The sequence below is a fragment of the Rhizophagus irregularis genome, chromosome 11 (genome assembly GCF_026210795.1).
Source record: "Rhizophagus irregularis chromosome 11, complete sequence".
Classification (NCBI taxonomy): domain Eukaryota; kingdom Fungi; phylum Glomeromycota; class Glomeromycetes; order Glomerales; family Glomeraceae; genus Rhizophagus; species Rhizophagus irregularis.
The window spans coordinates 1,697,757-1,714,607 of NC_089439.1; the positions used below are offsets into that span (position 1 = coordinate 1,697,757).

Below are 16,851 nucleotides of genomic sequence, written 5' to 3' on the forward strand. Positions count from 1 at the left end.
GAAACACATAAGCAAAAATAGGTGATGCGCTTTTAATCCAGTAATAATCATTTATTGCTCGTATTCAGTTAATACCCGTATTACAGTACGTATTCGTCCACTAAATTTGTTTCGTTGATTTCATTTGCTAATTTTTAAAAGTTTGCCAATTTTCTACTTCGTACCCTCTGGGTAGTTTGTTCTAAGTAACCGCAACAAAAAACTATTAACACAAATCTACTCTGCTTCGTAGGCTTCGCCTAGGTGGATAGGATATCGTACAGAAGTTAGTTCCTTTGATTCTCATCAACGAAATAGCGCTCAATATCAATGACAGAATCAGTTGGGTAGTCGGATTTGGCATTTTATTTTTTTCGACATCGAATATTAGTTCCTCGGCCCCTTTATGGAAATATTTAAGTCTCGCAAACTTCTCGTTAAAACCTTCGAGATCATTGAATTTAATTTCAAGTGTATGCGATATCATAGGACACTTCACTAATTTAGGTTTTAATAAGTATGCCCATCCTTTGTCATTAAACTTGAAGCATAAAACTTGAGTAATTTTAACACAAAATCCATGCATTTTTTCCATTAAATACCATTCGCAACTGTGAAGTCCGGGCTCAAATGAAAGAATTGCATTATTAGACTTTTTTTCATAGCCCCAATGATCGCCAGAAATGTGACCGCCCCAAGTGCGCAATTGCATCTCATCCGATGTAACTTTGGTAATATTAGAATTTTTCCCTTGGAATCCTAACTTTACTGCAGTCCCAACCTCTAGACCACCTAGATTCTCAACGCCTGTTGAAGTATCAACTGATATGTATTTTTCTTTCGGATTATAATCTTTTCGTACACATAGCTCTTCTCTGTTTCCAATCGCATTGGTAATTGGAGAGATGCCAATTTTAACCGTTTCAAGAGAATATCCATAGCCTAGTTGGGAGAGTTGGACACAATTCCGACTAAGTAATTCACTTGTCCTACATTCGGTTACATCAGTGTGGACTATTAAAAGCTTTCCACCACTTTCCTCATCACGAATAATTTTCGCATAGAATTTAACATTGATCGTAAAAACCTGCTGATTAGTGACGTAATCAGCAAATGAAATGGAAGATATATTTATTGTGCTGCTATTTCTACTACGAGTATTGGACTCGTATTTCTCGTGGTTGTCATCGCCACCGCTGTGGGAGTCGCCATTTTTTTCTTCATCGTCTTTGTCATCCTTTCCCTCAAAATCTTTGTTTTCTGGTGTTTCTTTATTATTTGCGGAGTCTCCACTTGACCCTCCTGAAGTTGTATTGTTACTTGATCCTCCATCAGTCGTTTCCATCATTTGACTAACAACCCTAAATTTCCCGTCAAATAATTTTTCGAGTTGTTCTAAAACTGGTAGACACAAAGGCTCAGTTACCCAACAGGTAATAGAGGGGAAATTATTAAACTCATGAAAGCTGGGACCTATAAAATATACTGGTTGCGATTCTAGTATATCATCAATTCCACTTTTCTTTTCAACGAGTAAGTTGTATATCTGGTCGATAATGTCATGGGTATTCTCGGGAATTCCATAAGAAATTTCTCCATTTACCGAGAAAAAATCGGAGGTAATATCTTTTACGTTATGATTATCAATACTGATATTAGAACGCCCAAAGCGAATATCATTGTACGCAACATCAGTTTCATCATTTTCCATCCCTACTGGATGTGTGATAAGCGTGTTACCTGATCAATTGAATGTTGTTTAATAAATGTGTTTAATGTGTTTAATTAAATTTTGAATGCTAATGATTTTTTATCAATAACAAAAATGACCCACCTTTCGTGTTAACTTTATTTGTATCTTTCGTTCGACAAGGTGAGACGACAGAATCGTGAAGTGTATCGGATTTAATATTGAGGATGCTAATTCGTGCTGTCAAATCTTCATAAGATCCAACTAACTAATTTAGAAAATATGCTAACAATTTTGTCTATAAAAAAAACTAACAACGAGTACATTACCTTCGAAATTTCTGTTATACTGATCAAAGAGCATGCGACGACGGAAATTAATCCAATTCAATTTTTCTTCCGATCCACGCAATTCAATCCATAAGTTTTTCCAATTATTGCTTCCTATGACAGACGGTGTTATTGCTAACTTGATAAACTTAGAGAAGGAGCCTACAATATGTTCTTGATCATCCTTAATACAACGAATCTGGAGTCTATTAGATGATATGACAATTTCACCCTCGATAGAATTATTATTATCTTTGTAGCCAAGTTTATCACCAAGAACGAGATTTCTTTCATCAATACATCGTTTGAAAGTAAAGCGAGGGTACGTGGTTCGATAAGGACAATACAATTTTTTTCCGTTTCGAAAACTTCAGAAATTTTATCTGTTGCGTTCAACTCCTCTCCTCCCAATACCTTCTTGATGTTAACGGAAGAATTATCTTCAAGAAATGCCAGTTTTTCATTAATCTCATTGTAAGAGGAATTAACTTTCAAAACTTCGAAGCTTTTAGCATTATCAAAACTAAGTTTGCTGCTCTTGATTATTTCTCTGAGATTACCAATAGTCTCTGTTTCTCTAATATCAAGTTCAAGTACGTCTTCATGAGAATAATCGTCTACGTCCAAGCAAGTTATATGGATGGTAGCCATCTCGTGCGAAACTATCCAGAGAGTACGAAGTAGAAAATATGAAAGAGGCCGCAAAAACTTCTATAAATACATGATGTGATTATGGTGTTACAGTTCATCAAAAGAATTGGTAATGTTGCATGCAGGGCTGGGATTTTGTACAACTCTGATCATTTTTGGCTGAGCTAGAATAATCAAACAGTTCTTACTATAATTAGGGATCGTCTGAAGCGGAGGAAAATGTGTATTTTGGTCGGCATTACGGTATCAAGAAATTGCGATTGTGCCAAATAATAGCGTGACAAATATGATTTCACCACCGAAAAAAATTAAAAAAGAAAAGTGGAAAGCGAGATGTGACATGAGTAACAAATTCTCTACCATGATCACGTGATTCGTATCCGCCTGTGATTAGTAAAGTTTCATCGGGCGAAATCACTTCGTGGGCATAGCCCAGTATTTCTGCTACCATTTGTGATTTCATAAGTAGATTGGTCTTTATTTTTTGTGCAGCATCTTCATTACCCGTTTACTCTTAACGAGAAAATAAGCAAAAAACATGAAATATCTATTCGCAATCGTTTGACATCATTAATATCTTATTTTTAGACGAGAGCCATTTTATAACAATAGGAGAATGCTCGAAGAGAAAAATAATTGGCATGAAGCGAATTATGTGTAACGAAAGTATATCTTTTTTGTTGATCGTGATACATTATGAATTATTAAATTAATTAGTAAGCGGTGGATTATTAATACATAATAATGTACATCATTTCTTTACGGAGACTGATGGCTAATTATTACTCCATTAGTCTAAGTATAAAATTGATCAGCAACGATCTAGTGAAATGATCACCATATACTAATGCCAAAACGGCCAAGTTTTATTTATACGCACCCCATTAGCCTGATCGGCAAAGGATATAACCTTATCCATCGTGTCTCAAATGCATAGGTTATATCCTCTATGGAAACCACGGTTTTTATTGGCCAATATTAAGCAGTGATCATATGACCTTATCAACGCGGACATTTTTGCCCTCAATATTTTGAGGACATTTTTGTCCTCGAAATAATTTTGTCCTCACAACTATGAGGACATGATTTTTGTCCTCGCAACTATATGAGGACATGATTTTTGTCCTCGCAACTTTGAGGACATTTTTGTCCTTACAACTATAAGGACATGATTTTTGTCCTCGCAACTATGAGGCATGATTTTTGTGCTCGCAATTATGAGGACATGATTTTTGTGCTCGCAACTATGAGGACATGATATTTGTCCTTGCAACTATGAGGACATGATTTTTGTCCTCGCAACTATATGAGGACATGATTTTTGTCCTCGCAACTTTGAGGACATTTTTGTCCTTACAACTATAAGGACATGATTTTTGTCCTCGCAACTATGAGGACATGATTTTTGTCCTCGCAACTATGAGGACATGATTTTTGTCCTCGCAACCTATGAGGACATGATTTTTGTCTCGCAACTACGAGGACATGATTTTTGTCCTCGCAACTATGAGGACATGATATTTGTCCTCCGCAACTTTGAGGACATTTTTGTCCTTACAACTATAAGGACATGATTTTTGTCCTCGCAACTATGAGGACATGATTTTTGTCCTCGCAACTATAGGCATGATATTTGTCCTTGCAACTACGAGGACATGATTTTGTCCTCGCAACTATGAGGACATGATTTTTGTCCTCGCAACTATATGAGGACATGATTTTTGTCCTCGCAACTTTGAGGACATTTTTGTCCTTACAACTATAAGGACATGATTTTTGTCCTCGCAACTACGAGACATGATTTTTGTCCTCGCAACTATGAGGACATGATATTTGTCCTTGCAACTATGAGGACATGATTTTTGTCCTCCCCGCAACTATGAGGACATGATATTTGTCCTTGCAACTATGAGGACATGATTTTTGTCCCTCGCAACTTTGAGGACATTTTTGTCCTTACAACTATAAGGACATGATTTTTGTCCTCGCAACTATGAGGCATGATTTTTGTGCTCGCAACTATGAGGACATGATTTTTGTGCTCGCAACTATGAGGACATGATATTTGTCCTTGCAACTATGAGGACATGATTTTTGTCCTCGCAACTATATGAGGACATGATTTGTCCTTACAACTATAAGGACATGATTTTTGTCTTCGCAACAGGACCCCGAAATATATATGTAGAGGTCAGGTCCAGAAGTGGTCCAAAATACGCATTCTTTCAGGGCCGGAATTACGATAATTTCAGCCATTATCTAAATTAGGAAATATTATTTTGGCTGGGATTATCCATAAAAGGAATGATCTACATGATTTTTTTGACTCATTATACGCAAACTCTGACCTGACCCTTTTATGTATATTTCGGGGTCCTCTCGCAACTATGAGGACATGATTTTTGTCCTCGCAACTATGAGGACATGATATTTGTCCTTGCAACTATGAGGACATGATTTTTGTCCTCGCAACTTTGAGGACATTTTTGTCCTTACAACTATAAGGACATGATTTTTGTCCTCATAAGTCACAACTATGAGACATTATTAATTTTTTGTCCATGTAATTTAAGGACATTTTTGTCCTCATAATTTGAGGACATTATTGTTCTTGTAATTTGAGAACATTCCTGTTCTTGGAACTTGATGACATTTTGTCCTCATAATTTTGAGGACATTGTTGTTCTCGTAAATTAAGGATATTTTGTCCTCATTTTGAGGACATTTTTGTCCTCAAAATCTTGATATTTTCATCCTCATAAATTTGAGGACATTTTGTCCTCATTATTTTGAGAACATTTTTGTCCTCATATTTTTGTCCTTGTGACTTTGAGAACATTTTATTCTTGTAAATTTGAAGATATTTTTGTCCTCAAAATCTTGTTTCTTAACATTTTTGTCCTTATAAATTTGAAGATATTATTAACCTCGCAACTTTGAGGACATTTTTGTCCTCACAATTATGAGGACATTTTTGTTCTTGTAACTGTAAATATTGTTAATTTTTTGTCCTCGTAATTTTAAGGACATTTTTGTCCTTATAATTTTGAGGACATTGTTATCCTCATAATTTTGAGAACATTTTTGTTCTCATATTTTTGTTCTTGTAACTTTGAGGACATTCTTGTCCTCATAATTTGTATATTTTGTTAATTATTATATAATGTAATTTTTTTTATATTTTAATTAATATATTATATACTATAGTATTACCCTATGAAAAAAAATTTCTTTAAAATATACTTAAAATGTACTTAAATATTTTAAAATATATCTAAAATGTACTTAAAATTTTTAAATGTACTTATAATATACTTAAAATTGCAATTTTAAGTATATTTAAAGTATAAAATTTTATACTTAAATTACATTTAAAATATACTTAATTGCAATTTAAATATAATTTAAGTATAATTTAAGTGCAAAATTTTATACTTTAAATATACTTAAAATTGCAATTTTAAGTATATTTTAAGTATATTTTAAAATTGTTAAGTATATTTTAGGTATATTTTAAAATATATAAGTATATTTTAAGTATATTTTAAAAAAATACATAAGTATATTTTAAGTACATTTTAAAGAATTTTTTTTTTATAGGGTTAGAAATTACTTTAATATTACATATATTATATAAAAAAATATACTGATAATTTTAAAATTAATAATTAATATATTTTATTATTTACTATATTTTGCTAATTTTTACTTAATATTTTAATTAATATTATTAGAAGTTACTTTAATATTACATATATATTGTACTAAAAATTAATAAAAAATAAAACATACAAATAAATTTAAAATTAATAAATCATTTTTTTTATTAATAATTATATTTTACTATTTATAATATACATACTGTATAACATCCTATTATTTATTTTATTTGTAATACTCTTAAAAAAATTTGACAAAAAAAAAGTTTATAATACAATGTATGATTTTAAAAAATAATGTTATGAATGTAATTTTACCTACTTTGAAAATGACAGATAATTTTAAATATTATTTTTGACTTATTTAATAAAAACAAGCAAAGAAATTTCCTTTTTAGAAATTTGTATAATCTTATGTAATAAAATTTTCCATTTTTAGATTTGTGTAATATTACATAATGTAAGCTGGCCAATAAAAATATACCAAATTAGATTATTATAAATAAAGATATATAATAGGTTATTACAATTAAATTTTTTTTTTTTTTTTGCTGCAGCACAAATAATTCCTTATTAAGATTTTAAAGAGTTAAGCTAATACAATACACATACAACTAAGTTACAATTAAATTTAATAATTAATAAATATAATAATTTATCAACAATTAATTTTTAAAATCATTTATTTTTAATAATTATAATATTTCCTTATAAATTTTTAATATAATATATATATATATGTAATATCAAAATAACTTCTATAATATAATATTAATTATTTATTTATTAAATAATAAAATATAAAATTTCTAATTTTAACCAAAGGGGAAATTCCTTCTGTAATGAATTAGAAGTGACAAATAAGATTTTTAATAATAAAAAAATTTTTTATTCCTAAATTAATTAGCAAAAATAAGGACATATATAAATGTAGGTTTAAGTTTGTTTAGCTAAAATATAAAAATTTTTCCTAAAAGAGATTTATTATTGCTTATTTGATAACATAATTTTAAAATAGTCAGATATAATTATGTGTAGCAAAGTATTAAATTATTAATAGTTAGATATATATAGCAGGATAGATTTTTTTTAATATATATAAATATACATTTACATTTTTTTACATTAAAAAAATCTAATAAAATATGTAAACAAATTTATAAACATGTTTTGTTTAAAAAAAAAATAGTAACGTGCTTTATTAATTTATAAACATGTTTGTGTAAAAGAAATTTACTATTTTTAACACAAAGAATAAGTTAATTGTATATGTGATACAGGAACCATTTTTAGACGTGATCGTGTAACGTGTTTTTGACAAAACAAATACGCGTCTGCGTAACATTAAAAATATAAAAACATATACGCGTCTATGTAACACAGAAAAAATATAGATTTAAAAGAAAGGGAAAAATAAGCGTTTTTCTGTTTTTTTATAATTTTACACTATAATTTTTGTAATAATCAATAAAAGTTATTTCATTTTTACTTATTAAAAAATTTTTTATAAATATTTTTTTTAATAAATTTTACTAAAAATAAAAATTCCGCGTATTGGTAGCATTACAAAAACATGAATAAATCCATAAATATCTATTTAATCATGATAAAAATTTATATATAGGTAGATTCAAACCTGCTGAACAACTTTACTTAAGAAGGTTTCGGATGTTTCCTTTGACTGAAGTGCCTAAATTACGCTCTGAAGTCACAGAACAGATATACGAAAATATTTATAAGAAACATTTATTAGTTGTAATATTACAAAAAAATAATAATAGCTTTATCCATGCATTATTTCAAAAATTTTTGTTTTTTTTAGTTTTTTTTTATATACATATTTTATAAAAAAAATTATATATATATATATATGTGTCATAAAATAAGTTGCTAAGCAGTATAAAAAATTTATGGATTAGATAAAAGTTTGCTTAGCAGACATAAAAAATATTTGCTTATTGACCTTAGTAAATTTTGAATTTTTTATCTGACCTATATATATATTGTTTGGGTTCTACTATAGGGTGTGATATGGGTGTGATATATTGTAATAAATAAACCTAACTTTTAATCTAATTTTAATCTAACCCTAAAGTTGCTTATCAAAATTAGTGAATTTTGTTATATCAAAATTGTTAAAATTATTTTTACATTTTGATCAATTTTAATAACTAGAATAATTTTGTTATTTCATTATATCAAAATATTAAAATTATTTCTACTATTTTGGCAATGACCTTTTTATTTTCAACAAGCATTTTTATCTAATCTAATCCCTACTCTAATAAATATTAGGAAGAGAAAATTCCCTTCTGATTAAATGTAGTTATTTTCATAAAATGTAATAATTAATAAAATACAATAATTTATAATTATTTGTATATGTTTTTATATTAACATATTTTTATATAAATCATTTATTGATTTTAAAAAAATTATTTGTATTTTTTTATAAATTTTTAATATAATATATATAATGTAATGTTAAAATAACTTCTAACATTAATTAAAATATTAAAAAAAATTATATTAAAATTAATAAAATATAAGAATTAATAAAAATATGTTAATTTATTAATTTTAAAAATTATTTGATTTATATAAATTTTTAATGTAATATATATTAATCATATATACTATGTAATGTTAAAGTAACTTCTAACAATATGTAATATTAATTAAAATATTAAAAAAAAAATTATATTAAATTTAGTAAAATATAATAATTAATAAAATTATTAATTTTAAAAATTATTTATATTTTTATAAAAATTATATTAATTAAGAAAAAAATATTTTTTTTATATCTGCAATATGTTGCATTTTCCTTTTTTTGGTAATTTTTATATATTAATTATGTTGATCATTTCAATCACATAATTTCATTAAGATTTTCCATTTTGGATCCTAACAACTTACAAATAAATTAAAAAAAAATTAAAAATTATTTTTATTTAAATAAATATGATATATATAATATTTTGTTACATATTTTATTTATAATATTCTCTAAAATAAAATGACAAAAAAAAAGTTCATAATATATTAATATATAATATAAAAAATAATGAAATAATATATTTTTGTCTTTTTTTGCAAATTTATTAAAGATGACAAAACTGGTTTTAGATATTATTTTTGATTTATTTAATAAAAAGCATTTTTTTATTAAATAATTTGCAAAAAAAATTTACTTTTTTTGAAAAATTGTATAAATCTTGTATAATAATTTTTTTGGGATTTGTGTAATATCATATGATATGAATTGATAAATAATAATATGCCATTTTAAAATATTACAAATAAGATATATAGTATGGTATTATAATTAAATTTGTCTTTTTTATTTTTATAAATTTTTATTTTCTTAATATAATATTTATATGTAATGTTAAAGTAACTTCTAATAATATATAATATATTAATTAAAATATTAAAAAATATATATATTACATTTAGCAAAATATAATAATTAATAAAATTATTGATTTTAGTTTCATGTAAATTTTTCTTTAAATAAAAAATATTGCTCTCTTTGAGTATAATTTATTAAAAATAAAATTATTGATTTAAAAATTATTTGTATTTAATGCAATATATATTATATAGAGTAAATTTATTCATCGCACGTGCGATGCATCGCCATTTTCCTTTTTTGTAAATTATTTATGTTGATCAACCTGCTTATACATCGCCACCCCCCTTAAAATGGCAATGATAAACATAAAAATTTGCATCGCACGTGCGATAAATAAATTATTTCTATTATATAATATTAAATTAAATTCTAATAATATGTAATATATATTAATTAAAATTATTTTCATAAGTCTTTATTTTTACAATTTATACAATATAATATTAAAGTAACTTCTAATAATATATATTGCATTAATAAAGGAATATGTTTTTTTTGCACTTGCAATATATCGCATCTTCTTTTTTTGGTAATTTTTATATATTAATTATATTGATCATTTTGATTACTGACACTTTATTAAAATTTTCTATTTTTCAAAAATCCTAGCATGAGACTTTATGCAATTACTATATATTATAAGAAATCTTATATTATGTATATTTTTGACTGCTCTACAAGTTTTCTTAATATATTAAAAAGGATTTAGAATGTCATTTTTGACTTTTATATTTAATATATTATAGGAGTACAACATAATACAGATGCAATAAAAAAATAAATCCTTAATTAAAATATTAAAAAAAATTATATTAAAATTAAACAAAATATAATAATGATTAATAAAATTATTGATTTTAGTTTCATATAAATTTTTTTGTAAATAAAAGATATTGCTTTCTTTAGGTATAAATTATTTATTTTTGTAAATTTTTAATACAATATATATCAATATTATATAATGTTAAAGTAATTTTTAATAATATGTAACATATATAAATTATTTATTTTATAAATTTTTATTTTTAATATAATATAGTGTAATGTTAAAGTAACTTCCAATAATATGTAATATATATATAAATTATTTTATTTTATAAATTTTTATTTTTAATACAATATATATAGTGTAATGTTAAAGTAACTTCTAATAATATGTACCATATTTTGCAGGTCACAGTACCCCCCTATGCACAGTACCCTACAAAAAAGAACTCCCATTTTTATTATTTAAAATAATTTAATAAATACCTAGGTATTACTCATGATAAATACCCAATTATTATATAAGTTTTATACATATCTACTAATAATAAAAATTCACACAATGGTGGAAAGTATAAGGTCAAAACCTCTGAAATCTGTATCATACCCGGGGTACTGTGGCCCCCGTTATACGGTAATATATATATAAATTATTTTATTTTATAAATTTTTATTTTAATATAATATATATAGTGTAATGTTAAAGTAACTTCTAATAATATATAATATATTAATTAAAATATTGCAAGAGAATGGCCAGAAATTAAATCATTTTCTAAGGAAGAAGGGAACTCAGGAAGTTAAAACCATAGTACTGTAATGTTATCTATTTTCCATTTTTAGACACTTGTAGAGTTGTAGTTAATATAATTCTGGATAGAATTTATTATTCTATATGAATCGATTGACTTGACCCTAATTGATCCTGATAAAAACATATTTTGTGAATAACTTTTGATCTAGCAGTCCAATAGCTAGTCTAATATATTGATTAAAATAATGCAATACATCATACTATATTAAAAAAAATTATATTAAATTAGCAAAATGTAATAATTAATGGAATATATCAATTTATTAATTTTAAAAATTATTTTTATTTTTTATAAATTTTATTTTTCAATACAATATGTATTATGTAATGTTAAAATAACTTCTAATAAAATTAGTAAAAGCATCCATTAGACATACAATGAGTTAGTGGATAAAAACTGTTGCCTAATTTAGATAGAACATATAGATAAAACTAATCTCAAATATTTAAGTGGAAAAATGTCTTCAAGTTATAAGGCAAAAATGCCTTCAAGTTATGAGAACAAAATGGCCTTAAAATTATAAGAATAAAAATAACCTCAAGTTAGCACGTCTGAAATATGTGTCAGGTTGACGGCGCAGTGTGGCGCAGTAATTCAAAAAAATCTAAGTTGAAGATTTTCTTTTTAATGTAATGCTTTCAAATTTACACATTAGATGTATTTTCATCTGTTTTACAAAATTCACTTATAAACGGAAGGAGGTTTTGGACGTAGATTTTGACTTTAGTATATAACAACTGATTTTATCGTCTTTGCCGATCATTTCCAAAATTGAATTTGTCAAAAAACGGTTTTTGTTAAATAACTCGAAAATGGCCTTCTAAACCGCCTGTATATACTCTAAGTAAATTTGCAGAGCGGACGAAAATACATCTAGTGCAGTAATTTAAAGGTTTTATTTTAAATAAAAAAAATTGCAATTTAATTTTTTTGGAAAAATCGCTGCGCCACACTGCGCCGTCAACCTGACATACATTTCAGATGTGCCTCAAGTTATGAGAATGACAATGTTCTCAAAATTACAAAGACTAAAATAAGGATAAAATATCCTCAAAATTATGAGAACAAAAATATTCTCAAAATTATGAAGATAAAATTGTTTTCCTCAAAATTACAAGAATAACAATATTCTCAAATTATGAGGACAAAAATGTCCTTAAATTATGAGTCTTCAAATTATGTGAACAAAATTACAAAAACAAAATGTCCTCAAATTACAAGAACAAAAATGTCCTTAAATTATGAGAACAAAAATATTCTCAAATTGTGAGAATAACAATATCCTCAAATTTATAAGGATAAAAATGTAAAGATTTTGAGAACAAAATGTCCTTAAAATTATGAGAATAAAAATATCCTCAAATTATGAGGATAATAATGTCCTCAAAATTATGAGGACAAAAATATCCTAAATTACAAGAACAAAAATATCCTCAATTACAAGGAAAAATGTCTACAATTACAAGAACAGAAATGTTCTCAAATTATGATAATAATGTCCTTAATTACAAGGACAAAAATGTCCTCAAATTATGAGGACAAAAATGTCTTCAATTGCAAGGACAAAAATGTCCTCAAATTATAAGAACAGAAATGTCCTCAATTACAAGGACAGAAATGTCCTCAAATTACGAGGACAGAAATGTCCTCAATTAAGGACAAAAATGTCTTCAATTACAAGGACAAAATTGTCCTCAAATTACAAGAACAAAAATGTCTACAATTACAAGAACAGAAATGTTCTCAAATTATAAGGATAATAATGTCCTTAATTACAAGGACAAAAATGTCCTCAAATTATGAGGACAAAAATGTCCTCAATTGTAAGGACAAAAATGTCCTCAAATTATAAGAACAGAAATGTCCTCAATTACAAGGACAGAAATGTCCTCAAATTACGAGGACAGAAATGTCCTCAATTAAGGACAAAAATGTCTTCAATTACAAGGACAAAATTGTCCTCAAATTACAAGAACAGAAATGTCCTCAAATTATGAGGATAACAATGTCCTTAATTACAAGGGCAAAAATGTCCTCAAATTATGAGGACAAAAATGTCCTCAATTGCAAGGACAAAAATGTCCTCAAATTACAAGAACAATAATGTCCTCAATTACAAGGACAAAAATATTCTCAATTACAAAAACAAAAATGTCCTCAAATTATGAGGACACAAAAATGTCCTCAAATTACAAGAACAGAAATATCCTCAAATTACGAGGACAGAAATGTCCTCAATTAAGGACAAAAATGTCTTCAATTACAAGGACAAAATTGTCCTCAAATTACAAGAACAGAAATGTCCTCAAATTATGAGGATAACAATGTCCTTAATTACAAGGACAAAAATGTCCTCAAATTATAAGGACAAAAATGTCCCCTCAATACAAGGACAGAAATGTCCTCAATTAAAGGGACAAAAATGTTCTCAATTACAAGAACAAAAATGTCCTCAATTATAAGGACAAAATATCCTCAATTGCAAGGACAAAATTGTCCTCAAGTCACAAGGACAGAAATGTTCTTAAATAAGAGGACAAAAGTGTCCTTATAGTTGGACAAAAATCATGTCCTCATAGTTGCGAGGACAAAAATGTCCTTAAAGTTGCAAGGACAAAATATACTCAATTTACAAGAACAACAATGTCCTTAATTACGAGGATAAAATTGTCCTCAAGTTACAAGGACAGAAATGTCCTCAAATTATGAGGACAAAAATGTCCGCGCTTATAAGGTCACATGATCTCTGCTTAATATTGGCCAATAAAAACCATGGTTTCCGTAGAGGATATAACCTATGCATTTGAGACGCGATGGATAAGGTTATATCCTTTGCCGATCAGGCGAATGGGGTGTTTATACGGTAAAAACATATTCCTTTTAATGATGTACAACAAATGTTTTGATGATTACGGGTAAATATTTATGCAGACAAAAATAAAGCATATTGCAACGATGAAAGCGGATTTTCTTTATGAAATAAAAATGGTAACAATTTAACGACCACCCGCATTTAACCTATATGTTTCCATACAAGTATTACAAGAGAAGAGAACTTCCCCAGGAGGCGGGCTCAACGTCCTTCACCGTTAGTAAAGGACTCTCTTTGGTAGTAAAGAATCGCCTGCCTCCAAGAAATTCGTAATGAGGTATCTCTTGACAAAGTCACGTGACTTTGACGACTTCTGGTCGTTGAAATTTTTACAGTTCAGTCCGTTCTGTAATTTCCGGGACGGCCGTCTCGGAAATCACGTGACTTTGACGACTTCGAGTCGCTCAAATTTTACAGTTCAGTCCGTTCTGTAATATGAGCGTGGACTTCGCCCAGCCAAGGGCTCTCCGACTGAGCAAAGCGAAAAATCATACGGGAAAATTTTGGGCGAACGATTCATCTTGATAGAAATTTGACGACTTTGTTTATACTTTTTCGGCTCATGGAATTATAACTGATGATCATTTATTTTAGAAAATCGTCAAATGAAATCAGAATAGAGTTAATATCGGAAAATGCTGCTAGTGAGATTGTTTATTTTGTTTCTGTTATAGACAACAACTATTTTTCTTTATGCATATCGTGGAAATCTTAGCTAACAGAGAGAATAAAAATCGGGAATACAGGAACTAACGGTAAAACTAATTTCCGAAAACAGTTCCCTCGGGGAATGATCAGAATCACGTGATTTTTATGTGGCATTGCCTTGATCTGTTTCAGTCGGAGAATATCTTGGTCCACTTCGAAGACGAAGAAAATCGGTCTATAAAATAGGCCTTCAAAGAAAGTAAAGATAAATTTTATATATGTTTTGTCTATTACTCATCTACAACCATGTCTTGTAAAAAATGTGAGCATTAAACGCAGTTACTAACCTCTCCAGTTCTAAGTGGAATCTACTTCGTAGGCAGAGCCAAGGGCATGAATACATAGCTCTTCGCTGTGATTATGGGAGAGGATTAGGCAGATAATTCAGGCAATGGAAATGATGACAGGATGTGATCATAATGATTGTAATTACGGATTGTTCGGTGTTGATAGCAATAATGGAAACTGTAATAGAGATGTAGTGGGTGAAATATCGAAGATAAAAAGATTACATTAAACAGTCACTTGTGACCCCTATTTTAACGTCAACATACTCACAGGTTTAGCATCAACATTTTCTTGATAGAGATCCAATATCATTGGCTCTCTCTTTCTAAAACACAAATCCGATGATGATCCAAACTAAAATGGGTAACAGTTGATTAACCAAGTTCCATATATCGTGTATCGAAATTGTTAAGTACTCGTAGTTCAACAGAAAAAATTGACCTTGTTATAAAATGTACGGATATTGCGGGCAAGTATACGACAAATGTGGGAGTTAGAACTTGAACAATCAATCTATTATCTCATACTGATGACACCTTAACGTTCCTCATAAAATTTTTTCGTATTTGTTTGTCCATTCCGAATCATCTTTTGATATCAACGGTAATATGTGTCCACCAAAATTTGCCTATACGTTTTCATCGGCTACTACTATCATCTTTCCAAACAAGAATCCGATAAGAATCCAAAATAAGTAATTACAATAAATTAACGAAATTTTTCAGTTAAAACGTCCATACCAGAATGGGCAATCCCGTATCAATATTCCTAGTTCCGCCAAATCAATATTGACATTGCTATAATATGTGAGCAGTTAGCCTATTTCAATAAAACTGCGCATGTCTAACATATATTCACATGCTCTTCCATGTAATACATCTATTCTAAAAATATCCATGCCTTTTCGCCAAAATAGCGGCCACTATATATTCACCCATGAACCGCATACTGCTGTCAACCTTTAACGTCCTCATAAGAAGATTTTTCAATTTGTCCACTTCTGAAGAATAATAAAGGTGATCAGTAACACCATTGTCCACTAAATTGAACCATTCGTTACCATCTCCACTACTGTCTTATCTCAAACCACAACAGGTAACAACGTATTACTAAGTTCTATACAGTATATCATGTGTCGAAGTTTTCAGTATCATTGGCTCTACCAAACGAGTTGACCTTGCGATGAACAGATAATACAGAAATATAAGGTGAACAAATTGATAAAGCAGAGTTGGTATTAGAGTGTGAAACTCTCGAAATTTGACACATATCCTTGGTAAACATATATGATAAATCCAAAGATCATTGAAGGTAGTACTTATGGATATAGGCTAGATGAAGAACGAGAAGGAGAAATTAGTGAAGATCACAAAAACAAAAATACTCCTCGTAGGAACACCATAGAAATAAGAGTAATTTTGTCACTAGGAATGATTAGTCCCACCTGTCCATATGTTCTCTAGAACAGAATCATAGTCATCATAGAGATTAGCCGTATCTACGAACTATAACAGGTTTCACCATGCAAGAGTGCCTTCAATCAAAATTTTCTAGCATCAACGAATACTATTACCGGTGTAATTTCACTTTGACAGCTCTTCTAACCACACCAAACGAGAAAAGAAATGGTTTGAACACTTTTTTCATGCTTGTTAATTAACAGACTCGACTGCAATA

General features: G+C 28.1%; 2 protein-coding genes across 2 annotated transcripts; one reads left to right on the forward strand and one right to left on the reverse strand.

Annotated features, from left to right (window-relative positions):
• Positions 1 to 205: 205 nt before the first annotated feature.
• On the reverse strand, positions 206 to 2,649 carry OCT59_002904 (uncharacterized protein; the record flags this gene model as incomplete). Its single annotated transcript, XM_066145261.1, has 4 exons — positions 206 to 1,719; positions 1,814 to 1,933; positions 1,999 to 2,182; positions 2,272 to 2,649. The coding sequence occupies 4 exons, from the start codon at positions 2,647 to 2,649 to the stop codon at positions 206 to 208; spliced, it is 2,196 nt and encodes a 731-aa protein (XP_065995998.1).
• A 10,885-nt stretch (positions 2,650 to 13,534) lies between these two features.
• On the forward strand, positions 13,535 to 13,768 carry OCT59_002905 (uncharacterized protein; the record flags this gene model as incomplete). The annotated part of the gene is made up of 1 exon (XM_025327838.2): positions 13,535 to 13,768. One exon carries the CDS (start codon positions 13,535 to 13,537, stop codon positions 13,766 to 13,768), a length of 234 nt encoding a protein of 77 aa, XP_025169311.2.
• Between the last annotated feature and the right edge of the window lie 3,083 nt (positions 13,769 to 16,851).